The sequence below is a fragment of the Myotis nattereri genome (assembly GCF_964212035.1).
Source record: "Myotis nattereri genome assembly, chromosome: 8".
NCBI classification, from domain to species: Eukaryota; Metazoa; Chordata; class Mammalia; order Chiroptera; family Vespertilionidae; genus Myotis; species Myotis nattereri.
Window position 1 is genome coordinate 52,186,940 of NC_138083.1, and position 15,980 is coordinate 52,202,919.

Sequence of the window (15,980 nt, forward strand, 5' to 3'; positions counted from 1 at the left end):
CTTAGAGTTGTTGGAACAAATTTATTATTACAGTAGAGGCCCGGTGCACAAAATTTGTGCACTCATTGTGTGTGTGGGGGGGTCCCCCAGCCTGGCCTTTGCCCTCTCACAATGCGGGAGCCCCACAATCGATAGAGGTAGGCCCCACCCACCCATCTGGGGCTCTTCGATGGATTGCCCCAAACAGACCGGGACCTGCCTCCGTGGCTCAGCGAGGAGCCTCCAGGACCCGCCTCTGTGCCACACACATATCAAGTCTCCGCCCACTCGTGTGCACCTCTCTGTGCATGCAGCCCCGCCCACCCTTGCGCACCCGCTGCGCACGCAACCTCCTGGTGATGGATTGTTATGGCGTGAGGGCATCACGGCGTGAGGGCGTGATGACCACATAGGCTTTTATTAGTATAGATTGGACTGCTTTGCTAAGAATCATACAAACCTTGTATTGTTTTAACTGCTCTGTATTCTGGTTTATTCATAAAGACCAGCAATACCTGTCAATTAAGTTTTTGCAACATCAGTTTAGTTTTGGATCAGTCAACAACTTTGTTTCACAGTTTTCAAAGATAATAACTGCACTATTGTTTAATATCTTGAAAAAATTTAGCTTGTTCTTTTATTAAATTTCGTTTGTGCCATACTACATCTGGCTTACTGCTGCACTCTTTTTTGCGGATGTGAATTTGTGTGACTTATTAATTTGACAAGTCTGGTCCAATGTGTCATGTAGAGAAGATGTGAAATATTGTTTGATAGTTTAGTTAAAATATTCATTTTGAATTTGGAAAAATTTCAAAAACAATGGAAACACTTTGGAAGATGTTAACATGTGGCCGTATATACTTCAATTTCTTCTTTTAAAAAAACAACAGAATCATACAGTTATAGTTAACACTCTATTCCCATATGCACGCCTGCTCCCCTCTTCTCAGAAGCAAGCAGTATTCACAGATTATGATACCATGAATGTCTTTGCACATGGATTTCATATGTCTATGTTTAATATTGTTCCTTTCTTTGAAAAATTTTATATCAGTGGTACATTTTTGTATCTAACTTGTTTTAATGCTGTTAAGTTTCAGAGATGGTGTAACCCACATGCTGATAAATATAGTCCTAGTCGATCATTTTACCTGCACGATGATGTTCTATTTTATGATTAAACCCATTATTTACTTTCTCCCCCAGTGGGTATTTAAGGTTGCTCACATTTGAATGGGGACATTTTTTTTCTACGTCTGTACTTGTGCCAGAGTCTCTTGGTTGTGTACCTAGACAGGCTTTCTAGGAGAAAGAGTTAGTACAATATAACTCTAAAAACATCGCCAACGCAATTAGTTTCCAAATTATCCTGAATTGGAGAGATTAGTAAAGAACATAAAAATATGCTAGTGACACATCTTACTATATTTTAAATATTATAAGGTAGTAAAGTACCAGAGCATCAAAATATTTTTATCTTCATATGTAAGTGGGATAGGGGCATTTTTAAAAATTATGTTACTAATAAATGGAATGAATAATCCAACTAGTAGGATTTTTACATGTTGAAATAAAATTTTAAAGTATGATTTGAGAAAATAAGTATAGCTCCCCAATTAGGCCACTTGGCTTCTGTGGATAATGGAAAGCTAAAGTTAAGGATGCAACTAAAAATGCAAGTTAATATATTTTGACATATCTTGTCTGCCCTTTTGACATTCAAAAACAAGCAGTTGCTCTCACAGAGTTCCACTGAGGCATAAGTGTCTGTTAAGGGAGTGGTGTTATTCATGCAGTCATAATTCAGCCCCCTAGTAGTTTTTTAGTTTAACTTTGTACATAATGGCTAGGGACACCCTGTGAAAATTTTTAGTTTTTGTCATATATCTAACAATGAGGATATTTAGTACTCTCTCCTCAAAATTTTAAGTCTGCAGATATGGATTTTCACCTTGACTCTGTGAGCGTAAATCATGTCACCAGTGAGTCATAGGGGGTCCCCCACTGGCTTTCACAGGGGAGAACAAAGGCCCAGGGCCTTCCATGTGTTGGGGGTGCTAATGACAGAATAGCACATATTACAGTAAATAAACCTAGTGTAAGTACAGCAAGAGTGCTGGGAAAATGCTGAGGATTTAATTTAGGAAACTTTATAAATTTACCAAGTAAGAGATGGAGTGCCCCCATAAACGAAGCCATAGAACTGAGTCCACAGGAGCTGAGGACATTTGTTGAGGACAGAACATGGTAGACATCACTCATTCACTCATTCGCAGGATTGCCAAAAGTCTGAGCTGACTCACCAGCATGTGATTTTACACTAAAAGATAACATCTTAACTGACTTCTACAGCACAGCTGACCACCTGAAAAAGGCTTTATTCTAAAAAGTTTTAGCATAATAGACATCTGAACCCCTGGTAACCAGGGACATGGCTCCACCAACAGCGCACCCCTTTCCGTGGGTCCCCACACACACTGGCACCTTTCCTTGGGTCCCTGTGGCTCCACCTGGAGTGCACACTGACACTTTTCCTTGGGTCCCCACACACACTGGCACCTTTCCTTGGGACCCTAGGGCACTGCTCATTAGCTCAAGTCCTGAAGATCTACCTGAAGCCGGCCAGGGCTCCCCCAGTGGGTATTGTCCTTGCTGACCTGCTGCATGAAGGCAGCTAGTCTACAGTATTTGAGACTCAGAATTTATGGGGTCCCAGGAAATACCCATTAATGGGTGTCTTAATCTTCACAAGGACTCTCTACATTGGTCACCAGTACACGTATTTATGTTCATAAAGCAAACAGGAAGACACGAGGTTTTATGAAAGTCAAGCAGTGGCCTCAGTTCTTTGTTATCTGGCTTTTGTCACTTCATGGCAGGCACTAAGCTCTGGTTTAACATTTTTATTACGTATGAATAATAGAGCACATGCATTGAGGTTTCATAGATGTAATTTTGTTAAATGTACATCATGGTAGATTTAAAAATGAGGGATTTATTTTGTCATTCATAAAGTTGTAATACAGTCTAGAGAAACTATTTGTTAAAAGATAGCATCTATTTAACCTCCTTATTTATTTCTTGTAGGAGAAGGTTAGATCCACAATAAATACATGAAGAAATAAGTAGATAGGGGAATTTATCTTAGAAATAAGATCCCTGTCATGGTTTTGAAATGTTAAATGTATGAAGACCCGTCAAAGAGATATACGGACATGATATTTTTTTTTACAGTGCATTTCAAAGTATTTAGCTATATTTGTCATTCTGTAGCACCAGTAAGCAATGATCAAATGATGTAGTAATTTCAAAGTCAGTCTGAGTTAATGGTTGCAAATATAATGTCACACATTATATAGATATATTAATTGGCAATTTTAATAGTAATGAAGCACTTAAGATATTTTGTATGAATATTTAGTAATTTTCACTCCCGTTGCATTTAAGATCTAATGTTATAAAAATATAAACACATGTAGCAAATGAAGAAGGATTTTTATAAAAGGTAATTTCATAAGAATATGTGAAACTCTGAATGATTAATTTGTTAAAGTAATCGACATTTACCCCAAAATGAGAAAGGTAATTATTTGGAGCTTGAGATTCTTTTTCTACCCTTATGAGATGAAGGAAATTTGTAAAATCATAGTTAAAGCCTTTATGCAAAGAATATACACCTCCATATTTATATCATAATTTAAAACACATACTGTAATCCTGTTTTTTTAGTTGCATTAACTTGCTAAAAGTATAGACCAATTTAAGGCAATCAAATCAAGCTGCTATGTAGTTTCTCTTCTGCGGCTTAGTGCTTATCAACTTACTAAAATATTTTAATTTTGAATATTTGGTTTAATTTGCTTTTATTTGACTATTCATTATCCTGAATTAATTAGCTGGACACTACTATAGTAGGTACAGGGAAGGCTTTAAACTAAATTGTATTAGTAATAAAAAGTAAATTTTAGCAGTGATTTCATGAGTGATAGTGAAACAGGACAGAAGACTAACCAGAGGGACTATTCAAGTGTTTTGTTCATGGTTCATACTGCTTTGATCATTGAAGGTATCTTTAACTGTGGGCTCTGGGGCTGAAATATTGTGAGTACTGCTTTGTTATTTTCAGGTGTTTTTTTTCATATGGGAACTAATTGAGATTTATTTCTCTTAAAGGCTTATTTTTAATTTTATTTTATGAAATAAAAGAATTTTTAATTTTATTTTTATTAAAGCCAACTTTTTATGTAGCCATGTGGTGACTCAGAAGGACAGCTTTTCAGCAGCTGCCTTTGGGACCTCCTTCCCCTGGGAGCTTTGTGGTGGGGGCAGTTGGGTGCCTGCAGGGGCACTGCTGTTCCAGGAGCAGTGGGGGCTCCCACGCAGCCAGCAGCAGCCGCCTCTGCCTGCAGAGAGCAGGGGTTGTCTGAGTAGTTTAGTATGGATAGCTTTTCATTTAGCCTCTGCTCTGACAGCCCATGCCCTGGATAAGTGGTGTAGGCCTGTACAGGTGAAATCTATTCTCACATTTGCCTCAGGGGTGACTGGACTGTAACAGAATTTTTCAAACCCGTTGGGCCCAACCGCAAAGCAGAGAATAAATGGCTGGAGTGCCAGGCCTGGACAGCAAAATCAATGCCTGGTTATACAGACATGACAGGCCCGGCCTGCGGTTCTCCCCGAGCCTGCGCTGCCCCACTCAGGGCTAGAACACGCTGCTGCTGGGGCCTTCGGGGGCCTGTGCGGGTCACGTTTACATGGTTTTCTCTCTTCTTCATGCAGGAAATTTACATGCCACTTGTGTGATAGAAGTTTCACCGAGAAGTGGGCCCTGAACAATCACATGAAGCTGCACACAGGAGAAAAGCCTTTCAAGTGTACATGGCCCACGTGTCACTACTCCTTCCTCACGGCCTCCGCCATGAAAGACCACTACAGGACGCACACAGGTGTGCTGCCCCCTGCATGAGGGGCCCGTGGAAATGATTTCCCTTTTGCAGAGTTTAAGATTGTGGTAATTCTATAGCAAAGAGGATGGTATCAGTTCACTGTGTGTGAATGAGAGGGTAGCGTTAAACTGACATTTGAACATGTGTGTGTGGAGCTGAGTGTTGCACGTGTACAGTTAAACAGAACAAGTTCCCTGTTTAAAAGCTCATTTCTGTTGTGTGTGTACATATATGTGTATGTGTTTAAACACATCTTTTTAGGTCTAGATTTGTGAAGAACTGGTCTTGTATTTTATTACTGAGATAAACTCAGCACCATCATATTTGTTAACATAATTAAATCTCCATTTTTTGCACTTTTTTTAAAAAAATTAATCCACTCATTATTTCTCTTAAGAGCAGAGTGCTATCAGATTCAAGAATTTTTGATAATTAATACAAAAAGACTCATCTGAATTTAGCCGCTATACATTTAAAGGATTTTCATACATTTATATGGATTTTCAAACCAAGTGATGGAAAGCACACACAAAATATACAATTGTGCTGGGTGTGGTGCCGAGGACTCTCAATCTGACCTTCATAAACATGTCCCTGAGTACCTGCTGTGGTCAGTGTTTATGACGTGTTTTCATTATCTGCGGGCAGTGGGCCCGAACTCCTTCCAGGTGCATTCGAGCACTCTCCTTCCCTCACCAGAGCTGTACTACCGAGAGCTGTTTGGTATTTTCCTGGTTTTCCTTCTCTTCACATCTCTCAAAAAGTATTTTGTTTCAAGGAAAAAATAAATTTTAATCAGCATTCCCAAATGTTCTTCTGATTGCCAAGAATCCTATATTATTGTTAGAAATTATAGGTTAAAAGTTCTTCTGCAGCAGTTGTGGAAGCCCAGGCCTCCTCGGCTTCCTTGACAAGGGCGTTGACGATTTAAGGTCTCTAGCCTGCCCTGAGAGATCACTTATATCGAACAGCAGATGAAAAGCCAGTGCAGATGTAATTTATCGTCGGCGTTTCCTTCTAAAGAATAATTGTGGAGACTTGGCCGGATCAATAATATGGATTTTTGTTGTTAGGTCTTGTAGTCTGCACCATAATGAGAGATAGGGGACAGTGGCTGTTTTCTAATAGAAAATAAAGGATTGGTTTCCGTGTCTTTCTGCATTTGAATGCAAAATGGCACACTTGAAACTAATTCAAGTTGTTAAGAAAAGTCTCCTATTATATCTCTGCTATCAGCTAAATATGGCATGTTACATGAACCCCTGTTACATGTAGTAAAATATTACATTTAGTTTTTCTTAAATTTTCTTTTGAAAAATACTGTGTTGCCCATTCCAACGCAACTCTCCCCCCCGCAACCCCCACCCCCACCCCCGCTCCCCGCTTCCTCAAAATAAGTGAAAATTGAATGTGGAATGCCAAACACATCAAGCCACCAAGGTAAATCTCACATACAAGCCATTGTAGACTAACATCCCAAATAAACTCTACACATCAAATTCAAGGTCACTGATGTATCTAGAACCAAATCACATGGAAAAATAATGTTGTCTTTGTGCTGGTAAATATGTTAAACCGGGAAAGGGAACAAAACTTAATATGTACCCAAAGCCTGTGTACCTGAAAAGAACATACATCATTAGGAGTTTTATATGTTTGGGAGTATATTTCATAAAAAAGATGTAGGTCACAGAGTTTACCAGTGAGAGAAACGGTCATACTCCTCTGGGATCCGAACCAGGTGAGAGTACTCCTTCCTCATCAGAGGTTTGGCCGGCTGAATGGCACAGCCCACCAAGTGTGCATGTGTATGTGAACTGGCACACACATTCCCACATGCACAGGCGGTTCATGCCACAAGAGAGTGGTGAGGAATAAATAGTGGAGAAGAGTTCTACCCCAGTGTAGAATAGTTTGTTAATATTAACAAGCAATTATCTTTGTGGATTTAAAAAAGTCTACGTTCCGTGTTATTTAATTGATAATACAGCTAGTTAGAAAGATTTATATTTTTAATTGATTAAATAATTAAATGAGTGATTATAATTAAACTTTATTCTTCACAGCCCATCTACTCTATTCCTTTTTTCTGTATTGAAATAGTGATGTCAAGGAATAAACTTAACCCCAAGATAGGAAAGTAAAGATAGGAAAAATATTTAAATTCAGCTCTATTTTATAAATGATAATAATGAACATTTTAAACATGCAATTACAAATAGGATTAAACATAATGTTAAACTCTTTATTAACACATATTTGTTTAAGTTAGAAAACCTAGTCATGCTCTTATGCAAGGGGAAGACCTTTTTGATTACCAAAGTTGTTCTGTTTCTTATAGTTACTATTGTTTCTAAGTTTAAAAAAGGCAATGACCATTTTCCAACCCCCTCACGCTAAATCTCCGCTGTGACACACCAAAATGGTTGAGGACGAAACAGGCTGACTCGGACAGAGCCCTCGAAGACTTGTTGCATTAAAACATCTAAATGAGTAAAGTAAATAAAGATAGATACAAATGATTTATTTCAGTTTGGGAAAACTATTGTATAATTTCACTGGATCTCTCCAAGGTTAGCATTTTATTCTCGCTGGCCCTGCTTCGTGAGCCTTATGGGATAAACTGCCTGGCTTACCGACACTTATTGCCTAAATATGCTGCAGTAGAAAGATAGATTGCATTTATAACATGCAGGGCAAAATGTTAGCTTGTGTAAAATGCTTTAAAAATGAGCATTTACACACTTTTAACAAATACTGAGTCTGCCAAATCTGTCTCTAATTGTTGCTGCAGTTTCCAGGCCAGAGTTATCATTAAAGATGAATAATAGGAGTGTTGTACCATTTCTTTAGCAATCTCTACCCTTTCTTTCTTATGCCTTGAAAGTTTGAGAAACATAAACAGCATTGAACTGCTATTGGTACTGAGTAATGTAGATTTTATTGATACTTGGATCTTCAGTATGTTCCAGGAAACCATTTAATTCACATTATTAAGTAGGAACTTATTAAAGAAGACCCTGATAGAATCAGGTAAAACCAATTCAGTGTCCTTTAGCTGTTAGAAAATTCATTGTGTTATTTAAGCAAAATCATATATACTGTATATTAACTATTCCGAGCAGTCTTTACTCAGCTCAGAAAGGCCAGATGTATGGGAATTGTAAAAAATCAGGATATGCATAAAAACTGTTCAAGTGCATAAAGCAGCCCCATCTGGAAGACATCTACCAGAAATGAAGTTGTACAAAACCATTCCATTGATAATAAAGCTAATTTTTATGGGTCTGACAAGTATGTAATTATGTTCAGTGGTGCTTTTCAGATTTTATCACAGTCAATAAACCGCAGTGGTAATTTCATTCCCATTTGACATATTTACATGGAAACATTTGATTGGAGGAATTAGTAACCCTGAAAGCCTTGATAGATATGTTTTAATGATCTGTGACCTCCGCAGTCCCTCATCTGTTTATTGTTGCAACAGGCGAGAAGTCGTTCCTGTGTGACCTCTGTGGCTTCGCTGGTGGGACCCGGCACGCCCTCACCAAGCACCGCAGGCAGCATACAGGTCAGTACTCGAGAGCAGTCCAGGCAGGCGCCCAGAATCGCTCCTGGTCCTCCGTGGTTGTCTGCTCGGCTTTCGTAAAAGCCACTGAAAATTGTTTGAATACCCTAAGATTTCAATTCATCTATTATTATATTGTTGAAAACTAGGCCTACTCATGTTTTATGGATCAGGTGTTCTCAGTAAACTCATAGCAAACAGGAGGGAAAAGAGTTTGGCCTCCAAAGCACAGATACAGTAGGCCCTTCACTGTAGGCCTGACTCTGCCTCGGACCTCGCAGGTGGAGGACCTCATGGGTGGAGCCAAGGTCCGTGTTCCTCTCTGGGCCCCCTTTCAGTCAGTCTGCTCATCACCCCTTCAACCCCCTTACCTACAGCCTCCCTGCCCCACTCTGTCTCGCCTCCCTAACCACCTAACCCTCTAACAGTGGTTCTCAACCTTCCTAATGCCGCAACCCTTTAATACAGTTCCTCGTGTTGTGGTGACCCCCAACCATAAAGTTATTTTTGTTGCTATTTCATAACTGTAATTTTGCTACTGTCAAGAATCGTAATGTAAATATCTGATATGCAGGATGTATTTTCATTGTTTGCGACCCACAGGTTGAGAACCGCTGCCAGCAATCTCTCAGTGTGTTTCACTGGTACATGAGGTTTGAACTCATTACTTTTTCAATTTTTGCTATCAAGAGTGGATAGCAATGAAGAGGGCAACATAAGTGGATGTGGACATTGAAGGGGGTTTTGTTTTTCACGATATGCATTCTTGGTAATTTCACAAAATAAAATGCCTTCATTAGGAACACTTAAAGGTGAAACGTTTAAACATTCATAAAAATTGTTGACCTACTTGGTGTGCTATAATGGGTCCTATAAGTAATTATTTTAATAATTCTAAATTATATGTGCCTGGAATAGTGCTGTTGTGGCATTGTCCCTTCTTATTGTCAACACAACCACTTTCTGCTCTCAAAGTGATTAGCTTAGATGTTAAATTATGTGGTAACAGAATTGGTAACTAAGTGTTGCACTTTCATTAAGATAGCATGAGTGTGGCTGAGTTTGGCAGTTAAACTCAAAATGGCATGAAATGAAGATACATGTTGTTTGTGGTACATTTTTATTCTTGATATGTGATATTTAGAAGTTAGCTGCAGGTAGCTGTAATACCCATTATGCTACTTGTAAGGTCAATGGAAATTAATGCGAGCCATTTCTTTTAGATCTTGAGTTTACATGCTTTAGATTTCCCTATGGGATAGTAGTCATTACTGAGCCCAAGAGAAATTTCCAGTGTTGAACATAATGTTGTAAACACAGACTTAACTTTGTAAACACAAATGTTTATGTTAAGTTTACAGAAGTGACCTGCGATCATGCATTTTTAATCCAGCAACTTAAAGATTCTGCATAAGAGGTGAAGGAGCCCCGTGGGTGGGCATCAGGCTTGCAACTGTCTCTGAGAAGCTGGAAGTATGTGTGTGGCACGGTGTGTTTGTGCGGGGATTTTATTCTCACTCTTTTCGGTTTATTGATGACTGGTTGTTACCATTCCAGTGCCACTGTTGTCACCTGTCACATGCTGGGTGGCCCTGGGGAACAGGCGACCCTCCTGTGTGCTGCCTTTACCAGCATGGGGCGCTGCTCTTCCCCCGCAGCGGGGCCGGTAATGCTGAGGCGTTTACAGGCTATCGATCTGGAAGCCGGCATGGAGCAGCACAACTTTCTATTTTATGTTGGGTCCAGGGGCTCCTTATTACTTTGCTATTAACTTCATACCATATAGGACAATGTCTCCCAGACAGAGCATCTGTCTTTTTGGCACTTACCTGCCACTGTGGCACAAATCACACATGATTCTTTAATACCAGAGTCAGTTCTTAAGACTGTACACTTCAACCAAACAGCTTAGTGTAACTCAGTCTAGGTCCTTAGCTTTTACACTGGATTTATAAAATTTAAGCAGCATGCAGCTTCTCCGCCCTCCCCCCCCTCCCCCCCCCCCAGCCCCCAGCCCCCAAGGCTGGAATTGTGTAGTGCATTTGAAATCTATGTTTTTCTGCTTCATTCCTCTTTGACACGGTTTACCTTTTTACCACAGACTGCCTACGCAATTACACTCAGCTCGGAAAGGACAGGTATCAAAGATGTTCCAAATGGTGGAAATAATCCCCCTCCACCCCCTGCAAACCAATTGCCTGGTGGGCTGACACAGAACATCTTTCAACCCAAGGTTTACTTTCACCCCCTGTCAGAGCCCTTCCTTCCAGGCACAGGAGCAACCCTCTCAAGTGGTTGGAGTAGTGACTAGCTTCAAACACCACCCCCCCCCCCCAACCCGCCCCAGCCGCCGGAAGGCGGGGGTGGGGGGGTGGTGGATGCCAAATGTGAGCTTCCGGGTGGCATGGCAGCCTGCCTGACAGACACCCAAGGGCCTGCCCCATGCACAGGCCTTCTGGTGCCCCCTTATCTTTCCTTGACTCTATCAGAGGAACCGAAGAGGCAGAATATTTTTTCCTGGTTATTTTGGACAAAATTATTGCACATAAAGAAAAGTGTGGCCCTAGCTGGTTTGGCTCAGTGCATAGAGCATTGGCCTGCAGACTGAAGGGTCCCGGGTTCGATTCCAGTCAAGGGCACATGCTAGGGTTGCGGGCTCAATCCCCGGTAGGGGGCGTGTTGGAGGTAGCCGATAAATGATTCTCATCATTGATGTTTCTCTCTCTCTCCCCTCTCTATTCCTCTCTGAAGTCAATAAAAATATATTTTTAAAAAAGAAAGAAAAGTGTGTAATATTAAGGAAAATAGGAGGAAAGGAAATGTCATCTTTATTTTGCTTTTTAAATAGGATGTATCCAGGTAACCCTATTTTCAAGAGTAGTTAATGTCTTGCTTATAGATGTTGTCATCCTTCTGGCTGTGGAATGACAAAGGATTTAGAAGGACTGGCCCCAGTAGACAAAATTAACTTATCAGTCCATCTGAAGTTTTCTCTTAACAAGTGTGCACACCTCTTCATATAGCACCTATCTTATTTCCACCAGTAACAAATATCAATGAACTGAAATTCTTACTTAAAATTTGTAAGGTTTGATTTCAGGTTTTACTATGTAGAAGTTGAGTTAATTTTCTTGGCTATATATTGAAACTAACAAATAGGAAAGTTCTTCTTTATTTCTGAAGTGTATTTCCTGAAAAAATTTCCTGAAGAAATTATCATTTCTGGCTTAAAAAACACACAGTTAACCTCTTCAAACAGGAGTGTTGAACATGCCACAAAATTAATGAGCTACAAATTAACTATTGTGTGCAGACTTGAATAAACTGCAGTTTACATAAATGTACAACCAGTTATCCTCCATTATGAGCCTACTATGAAGACACGCTTGAGCCTGCCTTTACTTAATGGTCACAGCATAATATTTATGTAGCTTATTTTGGTATATTATATTTTTTATCTGTCAGCCTGTGTATAATTCAAATTTTCTCAATATTACACATTTTTATATAGTCAAGTTAAATATGAAATAACAATTTACAGTTTATTACCGTGATTTTCCACCAGCGTGCCATAAGAATTTTTTAAACATGCAGTATCTGACTATTTAGTCAGGGGCACTGACCTCTTTACCCTAGATTGTCAAGGAAAAAAAAAAGACAACAGCCAACACAACAATAGCCATCTGCTGTGAATGAATCAAAATTTTACCTATTTTTTTTGTCAGATCAGCAAAAAAATATATTTTTTGGCATGCCGCAGAATTTTAGTCATTTGTTCATATGTGTCATGAGCTGAGAAGGTTCAAAATAACTGGTTTATTGCAATATATTGCTAGCTTAATGTGAATTTCAGATTAATAAAGTTATAGAGAATATAAATGACATTATTCTTTAAAAGTGTTTTTAAATTTAACTTGTATGACATAAAAATGCCATAAAATTTAAATGAAATAAGCTATATATATGTTTTTTAAGTGCTTATGTTTAACCTCCAAACCAAGAACATTAACTTTGAAGAATTTAGATGACCTTCAATTTATACCACTGATTCAGGCAATGAATCTGTAATATCACCCTTTTCTCCCCATGATTCCTGTCAAATTCATAACAAATAGATAATGCTGTCTACCAAGGCTACTAGAACGAACAAGTTATTGAGTCATGCCAACAGATTTTCAAACTTAGGTTGAATGGAATAAGGAAATACCAGAATATAGTTGTGAATTTGTTTAATTTACAAAATATCTTTAAATTGTTTGGCCACTTAGATTTATTATATTAAAATTGGAAGATTTGTACTACCTGACTTAAAGGCTTATTATATAGCTACAATAATTATGACAGGATTGTATTGGCACACAGATAGATCAGGGGAACAAAATAGATTTTGCATGTTTTGTCAGTCGTTTTTGACCAATGTACAATATTTAGAGATAAATCTAACAATGGATGTGCAAACCTCTACATTGGCAACTTCAAAATACTGCCCTGAGAAATTAAAGAAGGCGTGGATAGAGTAATGTGCAATCTTCATGGATTGGAAGACTCAGTTTTGTTAAGATTTTATGTCCTCCACACTGATCATTTCAGATCTCATCAGGCTTTTCTTTTTAAAAGAAATTGAGAAGCTGATGTTAAAACTCATATGGAAGCACAATAGTCTGAAATAGTGAAAAGTTTGAGAAAGATGAATGAAGTTGAGGACTTATGCTATCTTACTTCATAACTTAATATAAAGGTGTATTAATTAAGTCATTCTGGTATTAGCATCAAGGTAGGCAAATAATCAAAGAAATGGAGTAAAGATTATAGAGCAGACCCTTACTTCCATGGTGAGCAATTGGCTATCCATATGCAATAAAAACGGACTTTGATTCATATATCACACCATATATAAAAATTTACTCAAAATGATCATAACCTAAATCTAAAACCTAAAAACATAAAAATTCCAGAAGAATCTTTGTGACCATAGATTATCAAATAATTGATATCACATGGGAAGCCTGATTCAGAAATGAAAAATATGATAACTTGAAAAATCATACATTGATGTATTTAAAACTTCTCTTCCACAGACCCTGAAGAGAATGAAAGACAAGCCACATACATGGGGGAAAATACATGTAAATCACAAATCTTATAAAGGATATGTATTTTCAATATATAAAGAACTCTAAAAACAATTATAACACAGCCAATTTGAGAAGGTCGAAAGATTTGAACAGGCACTTCACCAAAGAATATAAATGGCCAGTATACATATGAAATGATCTTCAGCATCATTAGAAAAACAGATTCAAAGAACTGATCACACCATATGTCTGTGATGATGTGGAGCAAAAGCGACTCTCATACACACCTGCTAGGACTGTAAAATGGTCAAACCACTTCAGAAAACAGTTTAGCAATGCTTCACAAAATTAATGTACCTACTCTAGAACCCAGTCATCTGACTCCTAGATACATACCCAAGAGAGGACGACTGTAGGCCCAAGCAGAGACTTGCTCATGAAGATTCATAATTGCTTCATTTGTCATACTCCAAAATGAAAGGAACTCAGACGTCCTTCAGTAGATGAATGGGTGAATATCCCCTGTTACCTCTCAAGTGAAAGCAAAACCTGCCATTGTCATGAAAGTGAGTTTTTGTATAAGTCAGTTAGTATAATTGAGTTGTCCACAGCAATTAAGAAGCTGAGAACAGTCATGTTGACCACTTGATTGGAATCTTGTAGATGGTATTTATTTTAAGGACACATGGCTAAAAGAGTAAAAAATCCTCTCAACTCCCAAGATTTTTACTGTGCTTTGTATATGGTCTTTTGTTTTTCAAGGATAAATAAAATATTTCCTGGTAGGATCTGCTAAAGAATATCTTGATGTTATATTCACTGTTAATTATCTTAGGTAAGCTATAGGTTTGTCTCTACTGGAAGTGGGACTTGGGTGAGATGCATTGCTGTGTGAGAGGACTGCAGTAGTCAGTGGTTAGGCAGTCCAGTCACATAATGATAAAAATCCCAAGTCATTGAGCACCTTGCTAAGTGCTGGACACATGCTTTGTGTTCTTTTATTATTATTATTAAAAAATTTTAAAATTAACACTATTGCATATGTCCCCATTCTCCCCTCTTTTGCCCACCGTCACCCACCCCCACCTCCTCCTCCCTTGGCCTTCACCACAATATTGTCTGTGTCCGTGGTTATACATATACATTCTTTAGCTAATTCCTTAACCTCTTTATCCAGTCACCTCACTCCTCTCCCCTCTGACACCTACCAGTCTGTTCCATGTATCCATGTTCTGGTTCCATTTTGTTCATCAGTTTATTTTGTTTAACCCTCACAATTACCCCACTTGTTTGGTGGAATTACCCTCCTGATTTTGCTCAGGAGATTTTACAGTTAGGGAGTGAATTATGGCAAAACCTGGATTAGTAAACCAGAAGTCTGGCTTCTAACTGCTACCCTGGCTGCAGAGGCAGGTGAGGTGTGTGTGCATCAGTTAAATGTTATGCAGTTATGATCAGGAGGATACATTCCAAGATCCTGAGTGATGTCTGAAACTGTGGATAGTACCAAGCTCTACATCACTATCCTATATAATAAAGAAGTAATATGCAAATTGACCATCACTCCAACACAGAAGATGGCTGCCCCCATGTGGACACAAGATGGCCAGCAGGGGAGGGCAGTTGTGGGCGATCAGACCAGCAGGGGAGGGCAGTTGGAAGGGACCAGGCCTGCAAGGGAGGGCAGTTGGGGGCAATCAGGACTATAGAGGAGGGCAGTTGGGGAGGGCCCAGGCTTGCAGGGGAGGACAGTTGGGGGGACCAGGCCTGCAGGGGAGGGTAATTAGGGGTGACCAGGCCGGCAAGGGAGGCCAGTTAGGGGTGACCGGGCCAGCAGAGGAGGGCAGTTAGGGGTGACCAGGCCGGAAGGGGAGGGCAGTTAGGGGCAATCGGGCTAGAAGAGGAGGGCAGTTGGGGGCGACTAGGCCTGCAGGGGAGGGCATTTGGGGGGATTCTAGGCCTACAGGGGAGAACAGGGACGACCAGGCTGGCAGGAGAGGGCAGTTAGGGGTGACCAGGCCGGCAGGGGAGGGCAGTTAGGTGTAATCGGGCCGGCAGAGGAGCAGTTAGGCGTCAATCAGGCTGGCAGGGGAGTGGTTAGGGGTGTGATCAGGCTGGCAGGCAGAAGTGATTAGGGGCAATCAGGCAGGCAGGTGAGCAGTTGAGAGCCAGCAGTCCTGGATTGTGCCAGCTTGGAGAGGGTGCAGGCTGAGGGACACACACCAATCCCCCATGCACGAATTTTGTGCACCAGGCCTCTAGTACACATATATCTATGATAATGTTTAATTTATAAATTAATTTTAGTAAGATATTAGCAATAATAAAATAAAACGATTATAACAATATGCTGCACTAAAGGCTATGTGAATGTGGTCTCTCCCTCAGAATATTTGATTGCACTGTATT

General features: G+C 39.6%; 1 protein-coding gene across 1 annotated transcript in view; it reads left to right on the forward strand.

The window, feature by feature from the left end:
- Positions 1-15,980, forward strand: part of ZNF407 (zinc finger protein 407) — a 400,972-nt gene that overhangs the window by 254,824 nt on the left and 130,168 nt on the right. The window contains exons 6-7 of the mRNA XM_081097576.1: positions 4,762-4,928; positions 8,416-8,499. Coding sequence (XP_080953702.1) covers positions 4,762-4,928; positions 8,416-8,499 — 251 coding nt within the window. The remainder of the gene's footprint in view (positions 1-4,761; positions 4,929-8,415; positions 8,500-15,980) is intronic.